Source organism: Conger conger, chromosome 4, assembly GCF_963514075.1.
Source record: "Conger conger chromosome 4, fConCon1.1, whole genome shotgun sequence".
In the NCBI taxonomy this organism is placed as follows: Eukaryota; Metazoa; Chordata; class Actinopteri; order Anguilliformes; family Congridae; genus Conger; species Conger conger.
This window is the reverse complement of record NC_083763.1, coordinates 21,533,636-21,549,251: the sequence shown is the minus strand read 5'-3', so window position 1 is coordinate 21,549,251 and position 15,616 is coordinate 21,533,636. Positions and strand designations below refer to the sequence as shown.

General features: G+C 40.6%; 2 protein-coding genes across 4 annotated transcripts in view; one reads left to right on the top strand and one right to left on the bottom strand.

Annotated features, from left to right (window-relative positions):
• Nucleotides 1–71: 71 nt before the first annotated feature.
• Nucleotides 72–7,229, bottom strand: scyl3 (SCY1-like, kinase-like 3). Its single transcript, XM_061239923.1, has 14 exons — nucleotides 6,947–7,229; nucleotides 5,754–5,945; nucleotides 5,014–5,199; nucleotides 4,669–4,782; nucleotides 4,437–4,493; nucleotides 4,191–4,293; nucleotides 3,504–3,615; nucleotides 3,294–3,371; nucleotides 2,937–3,076; nucleotides 2,435–2,619; nucleotides 2,007–2,178; nucleotides 1,754–1,921; nucleotides 871–1,622; nucleotides 72–694 (listed from the first exon to the last, which is right to left on the bottom strand). Exons 2-14 carry the CDS (start codon nucleotides 5,916–5,918, stop codon nucleotides 632–634), a joined length of 2,295 nt encoding a protein of 764 aa, XP_061095907.1. The 5' UTR covers nucleotides 5,919–5,945; nucleotides 6,947–7,229; the 3' UTR covers nucleotides 72–631.
• Nucleotides 7,230–8,706: 1,477 nt separating this feature from the next.
• Nucleotides 8,707–15,616, top strand: part of prg4b (proteoglycan 4b) — a 9,034-nt gene continuing 2,124 nt past the window's right edge. The window contains exons 1-9 of one of the 3 annotated variants that reach the window (XM_061237883.1): nucleotides 8,708–10,133; nucleotides 10,320–10,415; nucleotides 10,810–10,926; nucleotides 11,205–11,324; nucleotides 12,529–12,606; nucleotides 12,728–13,024; nucleotides 13,613–14,380; nucleotides 14,662–14,748; nucleotides 15,040–15,176. In XM_061237883.1, the coding sequence (XP_061093867.1) occupies nucleotides 10,343–10,415; nucleotides 10,810–10,926; nucleotides 11,205–11,324; nucleotides 12,529–12,606; nucleotides 12,728–13,024; nucleotides 13,613–14,380; nucleotides 14,662–14,748; nucleotides 15,040–15,176 (1,677 nt within the window). In that variant the 5' untranslated portion in view covers nucleotides 8,708–10,133; nucleotides 10,320–10,342. Of the gene's footprint in view, nucleotides 10,416–10,809; nucleotides 10,927–11,204; nucleotides 11,325–12,528; nucleotides 12,607–12,727; nucleotides 13,025–13,612; nucleotides 14,381–14,661; nucleotides 14,749–15,039; nucleotides 15,177–15,616 lie in introns of all 3 variants that reach the window. The other 2 variants (XM_061237884.1, XM_061237881.1) reach the window with 2 other exon arrangements.

The window sequence follows — 15,616 nt, the reverse complement described above, 5'->3', positions numbered from 1 at the left end:
CTGACCTAGCATTGTCAAACACTTACCAAGTGTCTGAAGCACTCAATAGGTCTCATGTATTCAAGACAAAATTGAATCAAAAAATGATTTATTCCATCAGCAGCTGTAAATACAAATAAATTATGTCTACCTTCCTCCAAATTAAAGGTATATTGGTTTCACTTTGGACAATCAAGTGTCCTTATAAGGCCTGGTCATACATCACTGAAAACCTATGGCACATTCTAACCTTTAACCTATAACTGTTCCATAGCCCACCCCCAAGATCCACAACCACTGCAGAAAACTAAATTTGTAGGATTTGGCAAAGTTAATTGAATGTATCCAGTCAAACTGAAACATTACCTGGTAAGTGTGGCCTTTTATAAACCGAAAACGGAAAAAAAAAGCTAATCGTGTCTATATAATTATGCAAATTAACTTGGTATGTTTAAACCTGCAGAGGTAAAGTGAGCAATAGAAAACATCTAAATGGCAAATTATTTTCAAGATTTGAGATTAAAATATGACAAAGGAACTCTGGATGGAAGATGGAATTGCTCCGATTGGCCTTTTCCAAAGGGAAGGTGGCAGGGTCTGCACCACGTGCAACTTCGACTTTATGGCTTTGAGCAGCTACTCTTCTAGTTGATCACCAGGCATTCCCATCTTCCCAGTTCAGATCATCACCATCACCCCAACCTGCTTCTTCTGTCTGCAAGAACCAAGCAATGAAGTGAGGATCACAGAAATGTAAACGGTGCTTAACACTGTACAGAACAAACATGCCAAATTCAATATGGAGAGCAGTGCAGGAAGTTGCTCCCCATCATTTTTTTAAAATTTATTTTATTTTATTTTTTTTAAAGCTCAATTTCGGGCGATACTTACTTCGACCTCAGTTGCAGCAAACTTTGCTGTGAGTGTTTGTGGGTCTACTGATAGATCCAAATCTGTAGGCTTAGTATGTTGAGAAGGTTGAACTGTAAAAAGTCCAGAACTGGAAACGGTCCTTTCAGAGGGCGCTAACAAAGATGATGAGAAAAGTTTAATATCTGGTACCATATCGGCAAAGAAATCCATCTCGGGGTCCTTCTCTGGTTTCTTTTTTACTTCGATTGTAAACTCCTCTCCCAAACCCCCGTTCCCTGCGTCTTTCCGTGTGTGGTTTATCTTAGCTGAGTCTCTCGATGGTATGTTTGGTTTCACATCACCCTCCTGGTCCCAGCTACTGTTCCATGCAGTGGGCTTACTCTCGGTTACAGTTTTGGAGATGGTCAGCTTCAGGGCTTTTGAAGGTTTTGCTGACTCTAACACAGGGTTTACTCCAGAGCCACCCTGCACTGGAACTGTGGAGTCCCAGGCCGTTGTTGTCGGGGACTGAGACGAGGTGACTTCAGATTCCTCAAAGTCATCCCAGGGCTCCTCTTCCTCGTGAGGCTCGGCCGAGATGTTGACGTTGGCCCTTTCCTGCTTTTCCATGGCCTGGAGATGGATCTGCACAGGATGGTTTCGGTCCTTGTCCACTTCCTCAGCATCGCTCCAATCTGGCCATTCCTCAGCTGGTCGCTCAGGCCTGTCGAGATCTCTTCCTTCACTGTATCCATTCAGAGGTAAAGTCATGTCTCTGTGGATAGCTGTGACTGTAAAAGGAACATACATTTTGAAAGGTAAACCGTAGTATTACAGGAGTCATAGGCACCTTTTTGCACATTTGAGAAATCCCTGAATTCCTATATCTGTGGCCAATTCTAGATCTAGCATTAAACAATACCTGATTTTGCTGCCACTTGAAATTCACCAGAGTCCTCTACGGAACAAAGGGAGTCCATGTTCTCCAGCACCACCTCTCTGCTTCCAGAGGGCTTGGGGAAAAGTTTCTGGATTTTGGGAGATTTGGTGATTTGGGGAGGTAACGTGTCAACGATGTGAATAGGAGAGCCTACAAAGAAACAAACATTCATATATGTACTGCTAAAACAGCTGGACCATGAAGTGAAAAGTTTCAAAGCACAAAAATCCCTTACTTTCTGGGGTGACCTCAGTGGACTTGGTGAAGTTGGGTGTTGTCCTTTTGAATACTTTGGCTCTTTCTCCACCAACCACCACCTGAGCCCCAAGTAAGGGAACAAGCACTGCAAGGCTCCGCAGCGTCATGGCAACTAGTGAATCATTTGTGTCTCTCATTCCAAGCAAAATCTGTAATATTCAAAACGGGTGAAATCCATAATCAGTGCAGCTTACCTTAAATCCGTCCATACAAAGTAAAATAAATGGGTGTGCATCGTGCCCATTTATCTTAATGTAGAATGCTTGCAAGAGACATAGGTGGGAAAACATACACATGACACATTAAACAACAAAAAATGTATTGAAAGGATGGACCATTACAGACCGATGGATAACATGTAGTACACTCCGGAAAAGGTGTGGAAAGGATTTCCAAGACACAAACCTGAGGTAGTATCTGATTCTTCAGTTCATCGTGAGAGAAAAGATCAGCATAAACCTCAATGTGGGACAGCAGCACCATTCTTACGTGCTCCTCGTTAACTCTGAACAGTTTCAGTAGCTGGGGGATCACATATTTCCGGTAGAGGGGCACAGACAGGAGACAGTCCTCGCTGCTGCTACCTGAATCTGAACAAAAACAAAGTAAAATTAATGAGGGGAACAGCGATTACATTTGTACGATAGACAAATAGGTTGTGGCTTTCCTCTTACATAGGAGAGAAGAAAAAAAAAAACAATATACAATGTGGAGCTTGGTTAAAATACCATTCTCAGTACTTATGTCTCAGATAATTCAAATGAAAATTATAATTGCCAAAAAATTTAAAAATATTGATACAACTAATTTGCTGTCTTCATTACATGGTAAATTACCAAATGCTCCTTAATGACAGGGGTGAGATATGGTGGCTACTGGAGATCACTACAGGAAAAAGAATACCCACCCTTCTTTGGCCTGAGGAGATGAGGGAGGAAACTTTTTATGGCGGTGGGTTCTGCAAACACCAGGGAGTTTAGAATTTTTGGGATTAGTCGGTCTGCAATCAGCTCCTCAGGAAGGCTCTGAACCCGGTCCAGAAGAAACCTGCAAAGAGCTGCACTTAGTGGTGCTGATGAATGAACTTGTAACAGGCAAAGTGGTTCTGTCAAATTAATTTGTAACAGTTAGAGTGGTTCTGATTAATCGTAACAGATACAGCAGCAATTTATTCAAATTCATAGTAATTTATAAACAGTAGTTTATTCACAAGTTCTTGTGTTTGACTAAGATTCAGACTTTGAAGTGATGATAAAGGACTTACTTGAAGAATTCATTCTTCTCTTCCTCAGTTTTCAGAGTCAAACTCTTCAGAAAATTTACTATTTCAAGAAAGTCGTTCCTGTTTACACAAAAAGGTGTGGAATTTGTAAGCAACCTGGTTAAAGATCAAACCAGTTTAAGTTATAAAAAAAACAAAGAAAACCCCCTTCTTTTCTTTTTTCCTCAATTGTACACATTCATAAAGGCGTACCTGAAAAACTCATGAGTCAGCAGGCTGCTGAGTGATGGGCGAGAGAAGGGGTCGGGGTTCAGAAGGCTTTGGTGCAGGGTGCGCTTAAAACTCTCCAATAGCTCCTCAGAGACTACAGTACAGCATACCAAAGACATATTTATACTGGTTAGATACAGAATATGGGACACAAAAAGTATTTTGCTCAGCAATTTAAAAAAAATAATAATTCCCTACTGAATTTGGAATGCCAAATTATATTTGCAGGCTTGTTCTATGACTGCAACGTCCTCTGGTAATCTGAGACAAAAATGTGCCCACACCCTCCAAAAGGGTGTGCAGATACAGACACTCCCGGAGAAGCAGAGTAACCTGCTGGCTAAACAATATCCTTACTTTGTACAAAATGTGCATCTGTTCTATTATATAGGCCATCTTGTATTTTGAAACACAAGGTCAGCCATGGTCTCTGTACCCTTTAGCAAAGTAGACTCCCAACTCCTGAAGTAAATATCTCATCAAGTAAATATCATTTTGTAATCTTTCACTTTAGTTTCATATTTGCACGTTGTTATTAACGAAAACAGACCTATTTACAATCCACTGCCTTTAAACATCAGTACACCAGTGTAGGCAGGCATGAATATTAAGCCAGTGGTGACAAGTTGGTACCAAATCATTGACGCTAACACAATTATGTTAACTTACCATAGCCATTCAGAAGTGGGATGAAGTTTTCAACCAACACTCCAAATGAAAAGGAATCTCTTGAATGGCCATATTTGTCTGGCAGTGTTTTAAAGCTATCAATCTGCAAACAAATGAATGGTTTTTAAACCATGTCAAAACCTTTGTAATTCAATTCATTGTGGTTCACATACATTCTGACCAAAGAACAGGTGAATATTGTGAAAACATTATCAGGATATGGAAAGAAATTGTTACTTTACATACCCTCTCCTCAGGTGGAACAGCAGATTTCTCTCTCACGTTCTGAATGCCTTGAAGGAACTGATGACAAAAACCAACACTACATATGTCTGAAAATATAACCCTCTCGAACACTGTTCATTTAAATACTAAACTAGTTTTTAATTTAAAACTAAATTAGGACAAAAGGATTTTGAACACTTATGACAAATATTTTCTATTCCAATCATTTCAGATTCACAATCACATTTGTCACCTCAGGGGTTGCTTCAGGAAACTTGCAGACAGTCTCCATTCCTCCAAGTTTCCAATGGCCATCTTCACTGACAAAGATTGAGGAAACGCACACGTTGTTGTGGCTAGATTTTCCCTGGTGATGAGGAAAAAAGATCATTCACTACACAAAGAATAGTATGCTTGGAGCACCATGACATTTGTAAGATATTCTTTTGAGAAATAACGACACCAATGTCCAAAAAAGATACATATTCAAGTCTATAATTCAAAAATTGGTCTTATTTAATGTTCCGAAAGGTTTCTAGACTTATTTCCCCATCCAGTTCTGTGAGCGCATGTCAGATAATCAAAGGTAGAGACCCACTCTGTCGTGAAGGAAGACGAGGGCTTGCAGAAGGTCATAGATGCCAGCGCAGATCTCCTCAGGACTGAGGTTCTCCAGCAGCAACTCCAAGGGCTGCACACGCTCCGTCACCAAGTGAACTCCCCCGGCCTGCACCGAGCAGGACAGAAAGCGCAGCAGGCACGGGTGCCTCAGGGTCTTCAGGTGCTGGAGAAGAACAACACACGCAAACGTCATATGTGGAGTGCAGCTGTGTTCATTTTCATTTTCACACCAAAGATCAAACAGGCCTATCAAACAGGCCCTGTTCCCCCAGTACAATTAATCAGCAACAACTAATTACAGGGCACCAGGACAGCAATTAAAAGGGATGTTCTGAGTGAATTTGGACACAGAATTCCCTTGATGTCTGACATTTTCCACAGACAGTTCCCTGTGGAAGGATATTTGATGTATATTTCAGATTTGGGTCCCAATTGTTTTTTGAGGAACTTGCAATCAAATTTTTATAATTTTTTTTTTTGCCATATTTGAGCATTTTTGGCCCCATAGATGCCTCCTTTATTCTGTCATTTTTTAATTGCGCATGGTACGAAAAACACCTCGGTATTGTTACAATCCTTCTAACGTATGGGGGTTTGTAAAAAAGTCCAGGGAAATATAAGACCTAAGGGGAATTTTATGTCCAAATTCACACAGAATATCACAGCAGTGATATGAATTCTTGGCCAAAGCTAAAACACTGTTGGATCCATGCGTACCTTTGCAGCTTTACTGACTTTGTCTTCATTGCCTTGTTTGTGAACAAACACAGAAGCAGGTTTGCCATCCTGGAGCTGTGCAGAGTACATAGTCAGTCCTGAAGGAAGGGTAAGGAGCAGCTCCTCCAAAGTGCAGCTCCTGAGAGCACTACTCTCTGACCCCATGGTCACCCTGGAGACACTGTGTAGGGCCTGCCAAGGACACACATCGTATGAACTCAGTAATAATACCTGATGTACTTTCATTTGTGTAGGTAATGTAGTGTAATGCTGCTATAGCAAAAACCATGTGCACTTCTGTTTAGCTGGGAGTGTGCCTACAATGCATCATGTGTAAAATGGGGACGTGTCTTTTTCTTGCTGCACTGTACTTGCCTTACGCCAAGCAACTTAATTTAGGAAAGTAAGCAAGTTACGGGTTAAACATTCAATATTCCGATCAGGAAAAGTTATGGTCTGTCCAACAGAAGCAGATACCAAACAACTCGGTGGCTTGCTACGTAGCCAGCTGGGGTAGTAGCATTTTATTTTCAATTAATGCAATATATCCAAGTACCAAACTGGAGGCCCTAGTTACTCGTCTAGATAGCTGTCGTCGTGTTTTGCAACATTAGAGCACCTAATGAAGTAAAACAGTTAGCTAGGTAACCAGCGCACATTATTATTATTATTTTTACTAAAGTAGCTACGTTAGCTCTAACGTTAATTACGCTGGCAATCTAGCTCCTTTTTAAGTGGATTTTACATTATTAAAGTTGGCTCTGAACACTAGTTATAGTGGCTACATAGCAGAGGTTATATTTGGGTGTTGGGTTGATACCAAACTATTGCTGCAGTTGTGACGTTAACTTAATGTAGTTGAGCTGGTCAATAGTTAACAAACTATCGTGGTTAACAAGCAAAAGCCGACCGTGATAACGTTAGCACAGCAGGCTCTTGAGCCCGTTAGGAAAAGTGCTCATTTAAATCGACAAGTTAGCGTAACTTAAACGATCATCATGTCGAGCAAGGTATGCTAGTTTACTGATGCTAGCTTGCTAGTTTACACGGTAAATATAGCCAATGCGTGTGGTTATCAGTACAATATTGCTCGCCAAGTAGTAATATGCATTAGCAAGCCGCCGCCACCACCACGACAACTTTAGTATGTTTGCTTACGTTAGATATCAACATGCCATATTGAGGGGGTTTACCTGTGTGTCACTTCTTTCTGAGGTGTTGCTAGCTTGCTAGCTAGCCATTGATGGCGACCTGCTTTTTCAAGTTTCTGTGGACGGTGTTACGACTAATACGTTTCTGATAGATTAGTTGATAGGACAAATAATACGTCATTTACATTTCACAAAAGTTCAATACGTGTGCAAATACCATTTTAACGATTAGATAGTAGCAAGCAAGCTACAAACACAAAATAAGCTTCCTGTCTCGAGTGTGTAAACACCGGTTTTTCCTGTCACGGATTTGGAATGAACCATCGACGTTAGAAACTGGGGATGACATAGTATGGGGAAACTCGATGTAAAACCGAGTTTTAAAGCACCGAAATGAATGACGGCACTAACTGTATTCGTAAATGTACGCTTCGTACTTATCTATCAGCATTTACTTTAAGTTAATAAATGCATCGCTTATCAACATTTCTTACACTGTAATGGTCGGTACCAGGTTAGTTTGAAGAAACGCAGGTGTGTGCATTTCTGTGCACAGCTTTTACTGTACGCGTGGAAGAGTGTACAAGGCCATCCATCATAATTAGGCTAAATATAGATTGTTGAAGTGATAATACAATCGATGTCGTTGATTTTCCAACATATTTTAATGGCAGAAACTTTATAATTTGTCAGAGATAAATATAAAATAACCACGCTTCCTCAAACATTGAAGAATGAAACCGAAAAAAATGCCTTTGGTTTTCAAGGAGAACTTCAAAAGAACACCACTCAATATGCTAATGAATATATCATCATATTCTGTAAATAGTATAATTGTTAGGGAACTGCTTGTAAATTGGGTGTTGGAGGAACTATTACCAGGTGGGATTATGTGGGGAAAAAAATAAAAATAATATATATATATATAAGTAAATAAATAAAATACGCCTTGTTACTCTCTTAAAAGTGCCTGCTAAATGTAAAAGTAGCTATGTAATTAGAACAGGCAGTGTGCAAATGTGAAATGCAACACTGACATTCTTTAGACATTCACAGCTGATAAAGCCTCCATGACATGGGGGTATATCACAAACTGAGTTTACAGAGTGGATTACAGAGTTAGCTGGATAAAGAGAAAAGCTTGGAACATCTGTTTTTTCATCAGTCCATGTTCCAGATTTGGGGGAGTCTGTCTATGGTAAACCTGTAAATGATCATATGTGTTGCCATTGCTAGGTGATAGATTGAATTAGTACTGTGTATTCATTTCTTTTCTTTTTGGAAAACATGTCCCAGGTGTTTATGAATAATATGGATTCTGCGGATATGTGTTCAAAGGAGGAGCCCTGGGTGTTGTTTTGAAGACATTACCTCAGTACAGAAATGTGTAATTTTTTCCTCCCTGCGCTGCTTTCAACAGTAGTAACCCCCACATTTAATCATTGCCGAACTTGCCTTGCTTTCTCATTCAAACTATTTCATCATTACGTGGGCTACTAATGAAAACATTCGCTTTTTCCATTAGCACTAGAGAATGTGCTGCCAATTTCACAGAATACCCACAAGAGGGTTACTGAAATTGGTGTTTTTATATATAGGCTCAGTGACCACTTTATTAGGTACATGTGTACACCAAGTCAATGAATGCAAATATTTAATCAGCCAATCATTGCGAGGTATTTTTGACCATTCCTCCATGCAGAACTTTTCTGAATCATTGATATCTTTGGTTCTTGCTTATGGACCATCTGCAGTTAAGACCACAGGTTTTTGATGGGATAAGTCTGGAGAATGAAATGGCCATTGCAGAACATGGATGTTGTTTTCACTTAACCATTTCTGTGTGAATTGTGATGCATGTTTGGAGTCATTATATAGATAAATGCATACAAGGAGAAGCACATCATACCTACTGTCAAATAAGGAGGTGGGTCATGATGTTTTGGAGATGTGTTGGTGCCAGTGGACCAGGGGAACTATTTAACATCAATGGTTCAATTAAATCAACAAAGTACCAGAAAATTGTGGCAGAAAATCTGGTTGTCTCTTCTAGGAAGGTGAGACTTGGTCATTGGTAGATTGTCCAGCAGGACAATGACTCTAAACATATATCAAAATCCACACAGAAATGAAAAGTGAAAACAACATTCATACAGCACATTCATCAAAAACATGTGGTCTGAATGGAAGTGCAAACCCAAGGAATCTGAAAGGTTCTGCATGTTAAAAAATCCCTCCAAATGTAATCTCTAACCACATCACAAATTATAGAAAAAGACTCATAGCTGTCATTTTTGCCAGAGGTGTTTGCACAAATAACCAGGGGCAGCAATAATGGTAAAACTTGTTTTTGGGGAAATACATTTTCGATTTGAAAAATGTAAGAATGTTGGAAAATAATGCATGTGTCAATAACTATGGGTGCCAATAATTCTGGAGCACACTGTATATGTATATGGAGAGAGAGCCACTACCACTGTTTGCTTTATTCTGAGACAGGAAATGAGGATATATTTTCAGAAAACTATAGACTACTGTATATGTTATGACTGTAATGCTCATGTGTACATTACATTTTTCCTAGACACAGAGCAGCAAGTTTGCTTAGTTTAACACCCCTGGGACGGATGGAGGTACCCTGTGAATGTGAAACACTGAACAGTGAACTATTGACTGGTATTTTCAGTAAATACTGACTATAATCCTAATGTAAGTAAATATTTGTTCATTTCTTTGCTTTTAATGAAATGCAATATTGGATTTTGGCAAGTTTTTGTTATTGACACTGACTTCCCTGAAATGAAAAAAACTTTTTTTTTTACTTGTAACGTCTCAAACTTGTGTGATGCGTCATGGTTCTTTTATGAACAGGAACTGAGAACCATCTTAAATTACATTTTTTTTGGCATTATCAACTCTGTAATATATTGGAACATTTTGTTTTTGGACATCAAGAAGGCTGTAGCCTGTGCCCTTTAAAAAAATGGATTTTGATGTCTGTCCAACTCTTACTCAAAGCCTACAGGATTGAAAGTGTGTAGTCTGGAATTTCTTCCTGTGCGCACATAAATATGTCTGTGCCTCTAGTGGGTACATAACTTGTGGTTTAACTTACTGGATTAGCTAATTAGACAGACCTGCCTTGACGACAAATCCATCCCCTTCACACCATATAAAAACCCATATCAACCAAGGATATCTAGGTTGGCTTGGAGCTCTCATTCTTTAGGTGAGTATTGTTTTTGTTTATTTCACAGAGGAATTTAAATAGTCTTGCCTAATGGTATCTAAAGCATATGGTAAGATGCCATATTTGGATATGGATTTAAATTTGCCACATATTGTCATGTATATTTATTTCATTTTTATTATTCTTAATAATGTGTCTGTTTTAAAAATATATTTTGCCCCTCAGGTTGATATACGTAGGTATCAGCAATGGTCACTCCATTTTCACTTGGCTCCCTTCTGGTATTGGTATGTGCTCTTCTCCCTCTCTACTCAGCTCAAGGTGAGTTCAGTCTTTAATCATTCTATGCATTTTTTATATCATTTAATATATTTCTCAGAGAACAGAGATATCTAAGAAACCATTTAAGTGTTTTAAAGTGATTGCAATGAAAAATAATAATTTACCAAGGCAAAGCATAGCTCCCTGAACAGCATTAGACCAGCATAAAACAAGTGCAGTCTACCTACTACTTGCTCATGCAGTACTTACTGTGTGCATGCTTGAAAATTGTACATCGCTAACTGTTCAGAACATGTATGGTTTATTTACCTCATTTGTAATTGTTTTATATTTATTGTGACATAACTCTAACATTTACATAACACTACAATTCAGTAAAAGTGTAGTTAGTGTAAATCTGAATCAGAATATTTTGTGTTTATTCTCTTATCAGAAAGCTGCAGTGACAGATGTGGGGAATCATATTACAGGGGTAATATCTGCCATTGTGACTATGACTGTCTTAGTCACAAAGAGTGCTGCAAGGACTATGAGTCTTCATGCACCACAAGTAAGGGTTTCTGCTTGTGCTCTTAATTTGTTTGGGTGTCTTTTTACCTTTGAAGTATCCTAATGAAAATACTTACTATTGCCACAGATCTATTAGTTAATGTTAAGTATGAAACATTTCATGATGCAGGTAGATCAAAGTCCCTTTCATGAAAATTGTCCTTTTAAAGTTGGCCTTTAGTTGAGTTGAGTTGTGCTCAGCTGGATGGTAAAATGGACATTCTCGTCAAACATTATTCTCGTCGAACATTATTAATGAGATGATTGGTTGTATTCCAGGTGACTCATGTAAAGGTCGCTGTAGCGAGTCCTTTAAGAGGGGTAGGCCTTGTTACTGTGATCCTGAGTGCACACTCTATAACCAGTGCTGTCCCGATTATCAAATGCACTGTGGTACAGGCAAGTATCATTTCCTTATCTATACATACAAGCATGTCAATTCTGGGGTTTAAAAATGTCAATTTGTTCATGCTGGATGTCCTTCCATACTCAATGGATTGGCCAAATACTTGCTATACATTGTTGTCATCCAGTGCTGACATATTATTTTACATTGTATATGGGTTTTCCTTCAGTTACTCATGTATAGAAGTTCTGTCAGAGACAGAAAAACTCTAATTCCAGAAACTGACCAAAAAACAGCAATAAAAAGCACCAAATGCAAAAACTAAAAGATAAACAAGTTAGCTCTAACATTTGCAACAGCAGAACAAAAAACGTTGACCTGTATTAAGCAGCCTTAATATTGCAGTGATATTGCATGTAGAATTTTTACAATGATTCCAATCTGAATTATTTTCAGATATTTGTCGCTTGTGAGTGAATACTTGTTTACTTAAATCTATTTAAAATGACATTTCCTTAGAGCCTCAAACCAGTAAACTGATAAATGAAGCTGATGTAACTGTTGCTCACACTAAGAGCTCCCCAGGCAAGGAGGACATTAAACACGGCAGGGCCTAACAGAAAAAGAATACTCAGTGGACTATATTTAAGAGACACTTATCCAGGGAAGCATATACATTTGTGTTATATTCATAGGACCCCCTTAGAAGGTTGCACTTCTCGGGGTCTATGGATTCTAAATTTACGTCCTTGGTGGAAAAGGAAGTCACTGGGTAAAATGGGGAATAATATAATTGCATAAAAGTTGCTTTTGCATGGATCTCAGAGCTCAGAATCAGCGGTCATAAAATGAGTGAGGGGTTGAGTCACTGGGAAAATGAGCACAGAAAGGATTACTCTGGCTGAGGCACTATGGGCTGAGTATCCAGATCCAAACGGGATCTAAAACCGAATCCCTGTCTGAGTCTCTGGTAAAAACATGTCTCCAGTCAAACAAGAAGCTGCTCACCTCCCAACAAGCATAATTGATTTAGTATCATTAATTTCCAAGTCGATTTGTAGAATTGTTCAAACTGCCAAGAAATGGCATGGAAATTAAAGTGAGCATGGTAGCAGGCTAGTGTTAGCGTAAGGGCTGATCAATTTAATTTCCTGTCTTTTGAGGCTTTCAGCAAATGCAAACATTTCACTTAAAACTTAGTTTTTTGTGATTAATATACATTCATTTTTGCGAAATAATACACTTGTGTCGTTTTAGATTTACAGGACAACCATCTAATTCCTCTGTCCTCCCCTCCATCACCCATGCTGCCTAAAGAGGAGGTTCAAGGAGATGGTGAGAGCATGGTCTTGCATCTACATTATGATTGTACCACCTCTGCTACTGCTTCAGCAAGTTCATTTGGATCCCTGGTGCCATTTTCACTTTTGACCATTTTGCTGATTATTTCTTACAGAGGGCATAGATCAGACCCCATATCAGGTCCCAGATGCTGGCCCCACAGCAGCCATGTATCAAGACAGCATGAGCGGGCAAGAGCCCTTGTTGGTAAATTCAACGGAAGAGTTGTTATCTCCGGATGGTGCCTACACCCCACTGAGCACTGTAGTCATGCTTCCTCTGTGGAGTGAGCAAGGTGCGATTAAAGAGGAGCTTTCCACACTTTTCACTGAAGATCTACTGCTGCCTCACAACTCCACAGGGATTCCTCCTGTTACCGAAAACACCGATGTCTCCACTTCAGTACCATCCAGTGAGTCTCCCGTTGCAATAACAGGTGGTGGGGCTCTGAAGTATTTCACATGTGCCAAGCATTTACAGGCTGATAAAAAAATAAATGACATCAGTGTGATTCATTTTAGAATGCTTCATTGAGCAACAGTACTAAAATATTAAGTTGATGATGTATTATTTTGACTAGCTTTTATCGACATTGAATTACAAGGAAAGACTGCATGGAAGGATATCAATGGAGCAATAAGAGGGCTAAAACTGTTAGTACTGTACCAGAGTTGGGGGTCAATTCCATTTCATTTGACAGTTAAAAATACATTTACTGAATTGAGTTTGAAGGGATGGTTTGTTATCCAGGTAGTAAGCTGCTCATGCATGTGGTAGTGGACCCTTAGGCAGAGTAGGGAAAGGTGGGCAGAAATGAGAGAACGCCTTTTGGAGACAGTGAAATGTTCAAATTGTGCCACTTCTGAAGTAAATATGTGGAGTCATTGAGGGAAATAACATTTCATTCCGGTCAAACGGTCAATGAACATGAAGCAATTGCCAATTTAACAAAGTTGAATGAATGCATTTTATTATCCACCCCTTCCCCCCACCTCACCAGTTCCTGAATGGCAAAGTGACTCTACCAACCAGTCCCCCACAGTTTCAGAGTTCACAAACCCCAGCATGACTCCAGCCAGTGAGCGTGACGTAATCTCCCACGTAAGCCCCAAGCCAACCACTCAGATGCCACAGGAGCCACTGAGCACTGCTACCACCCCTGAAGCTGGCACTACTACCACCCCTGAAGCTGGCACTACCATCACCCCTGAAACTGGCACTACTACCACCCCTGAAGCTGGCACGGCTGCTACCCCTGGCACTACAGAGTCATCGCCATCCGCCACTCAGAGTTCTGACCAAGTGCTACCCACAAACAAGCCTACATCAGCCCCTACCGGCAGAGTCCCCTCCGCTTCACAAGATGAGACCTCTACAGTCACGCATGTTTCCTCCTCAAGTACAGAAGCAGACGATGCCTCTACCACCGCCCCTTCAGGAACCTCAGCCAAGGGCAACACGTCTGTCGCGCCACTGCTGACCGGCACAGCTGTCGACACTGAGCTGCCATCGCCTGCTACAGCCTCAGGAGCTGACACATCGCTGGCGGGAGGTGACATCACAAACACTGCTCAGACCAGGGGCCCCACACCTGCAGACGAAGCTCAGAACACTGAGACACAGCCCACCCCCGCAGCCGATCCCACGACTGCCCCAGCGAGGCCCAATCCCTCCCCTTTACAGCCCTCCAAGATGCCCACCAGACCCAGCACTCAGACAGACATCACTCAAACATGGACCACTGACAACCCCAATGACTACCTCCCAGGTAAAAGCTTCTGGTAGTCTGCGTTAAAAAACATACTTCCCAGTTGGCAGGAGTCTTGAAAAAATTCTGGAGGAATACACTAAAGCTTTTCTGTATAATGGAAAAACAGATTCTTAACATTTTAAAGCAGAGCGAAAAAATATGAATTTGGGAAATTATCCTGATCTAGAAAAGGAACCATTTACGTACAAACACACTTAAATATGTTCAATTAATTTTATTTCCTCGACTGGATTTCACATTTTAAAATTACTTTTGGCCTTTTGTTATTCTTTGCCTAGAAGACAACAACGACACCAATCTATGCAGTGGTCGACCCATCAGTGGACTGACGACTCTTCGTAATGGAACAGTTGTCGTGTTCAGAGGTATGTAATGTCCAGCTGAACATCTGATTACGTTCAAAGTTTGTAGAGTGATGATAAGTGCCGTCCAGCTCCACTGAGATTATGTAACCCTGCAATTGTTTCCGGTCTTGGGATTTTATGAGAGGTTGTGCTACTCTTTTCACACATTTATAGCAGTGAAAAGTTGATGAAAACAGCACTGTAAGGACAATGGGGAAAGTGAAGCAATGTCTTCATGCTAGGTAGATAAGACAGAAAATTAGTAGAATATTGGCTCAGCAATTCAGTCCTTCCTTTGCATTTTATCACCAGGCCATTATTTCTGGGTCCTGGATGCCAACAGGTCACCAGGCCCGGCCCGTGGCATAACAGACGTGTGGGGCATCCCTTCACCCATCGACACGGTCTTCACCCGCTGCCAATGTGAGGGCAAGACCTACTTCATCAAGGTACATTGGTTTATCTTCACAGGAAGAGCAGTGTGTAATAAAACTTCCACAGCAGACTTTGAACTACACAGAAAAGGAAACAAAGCCTCAGAGTGTTGCTCTCTGGAGGTGAAGAAGCAAGTGAACAATTGAGATGGATGCTTTGCTGGGTATAATCTTGAACGTAATCTCTGGGTGGCACGGATGGTGCAGTGGGTAGCACTGCCGCCTCACAGCAAGGAGGTCCTGGGTTCGAATCCCGGTTGATTGGGGCCTCTCTGTGTGGAGTTTGCATGTTCTCCCCGTGTTCGTGTGGGTTTCTTCCGGGTAGTCTGGTTTCATCCCCCAGTCCAAAGATATACAGGTTAAGATGATTGGAGGGTCTAAATTGCCTGTGGGTATGAGTGTGTGCGTGAATGGTGTGTGTGTCCTGCGATGGACTGGTGACCTGTCCAGGGTGT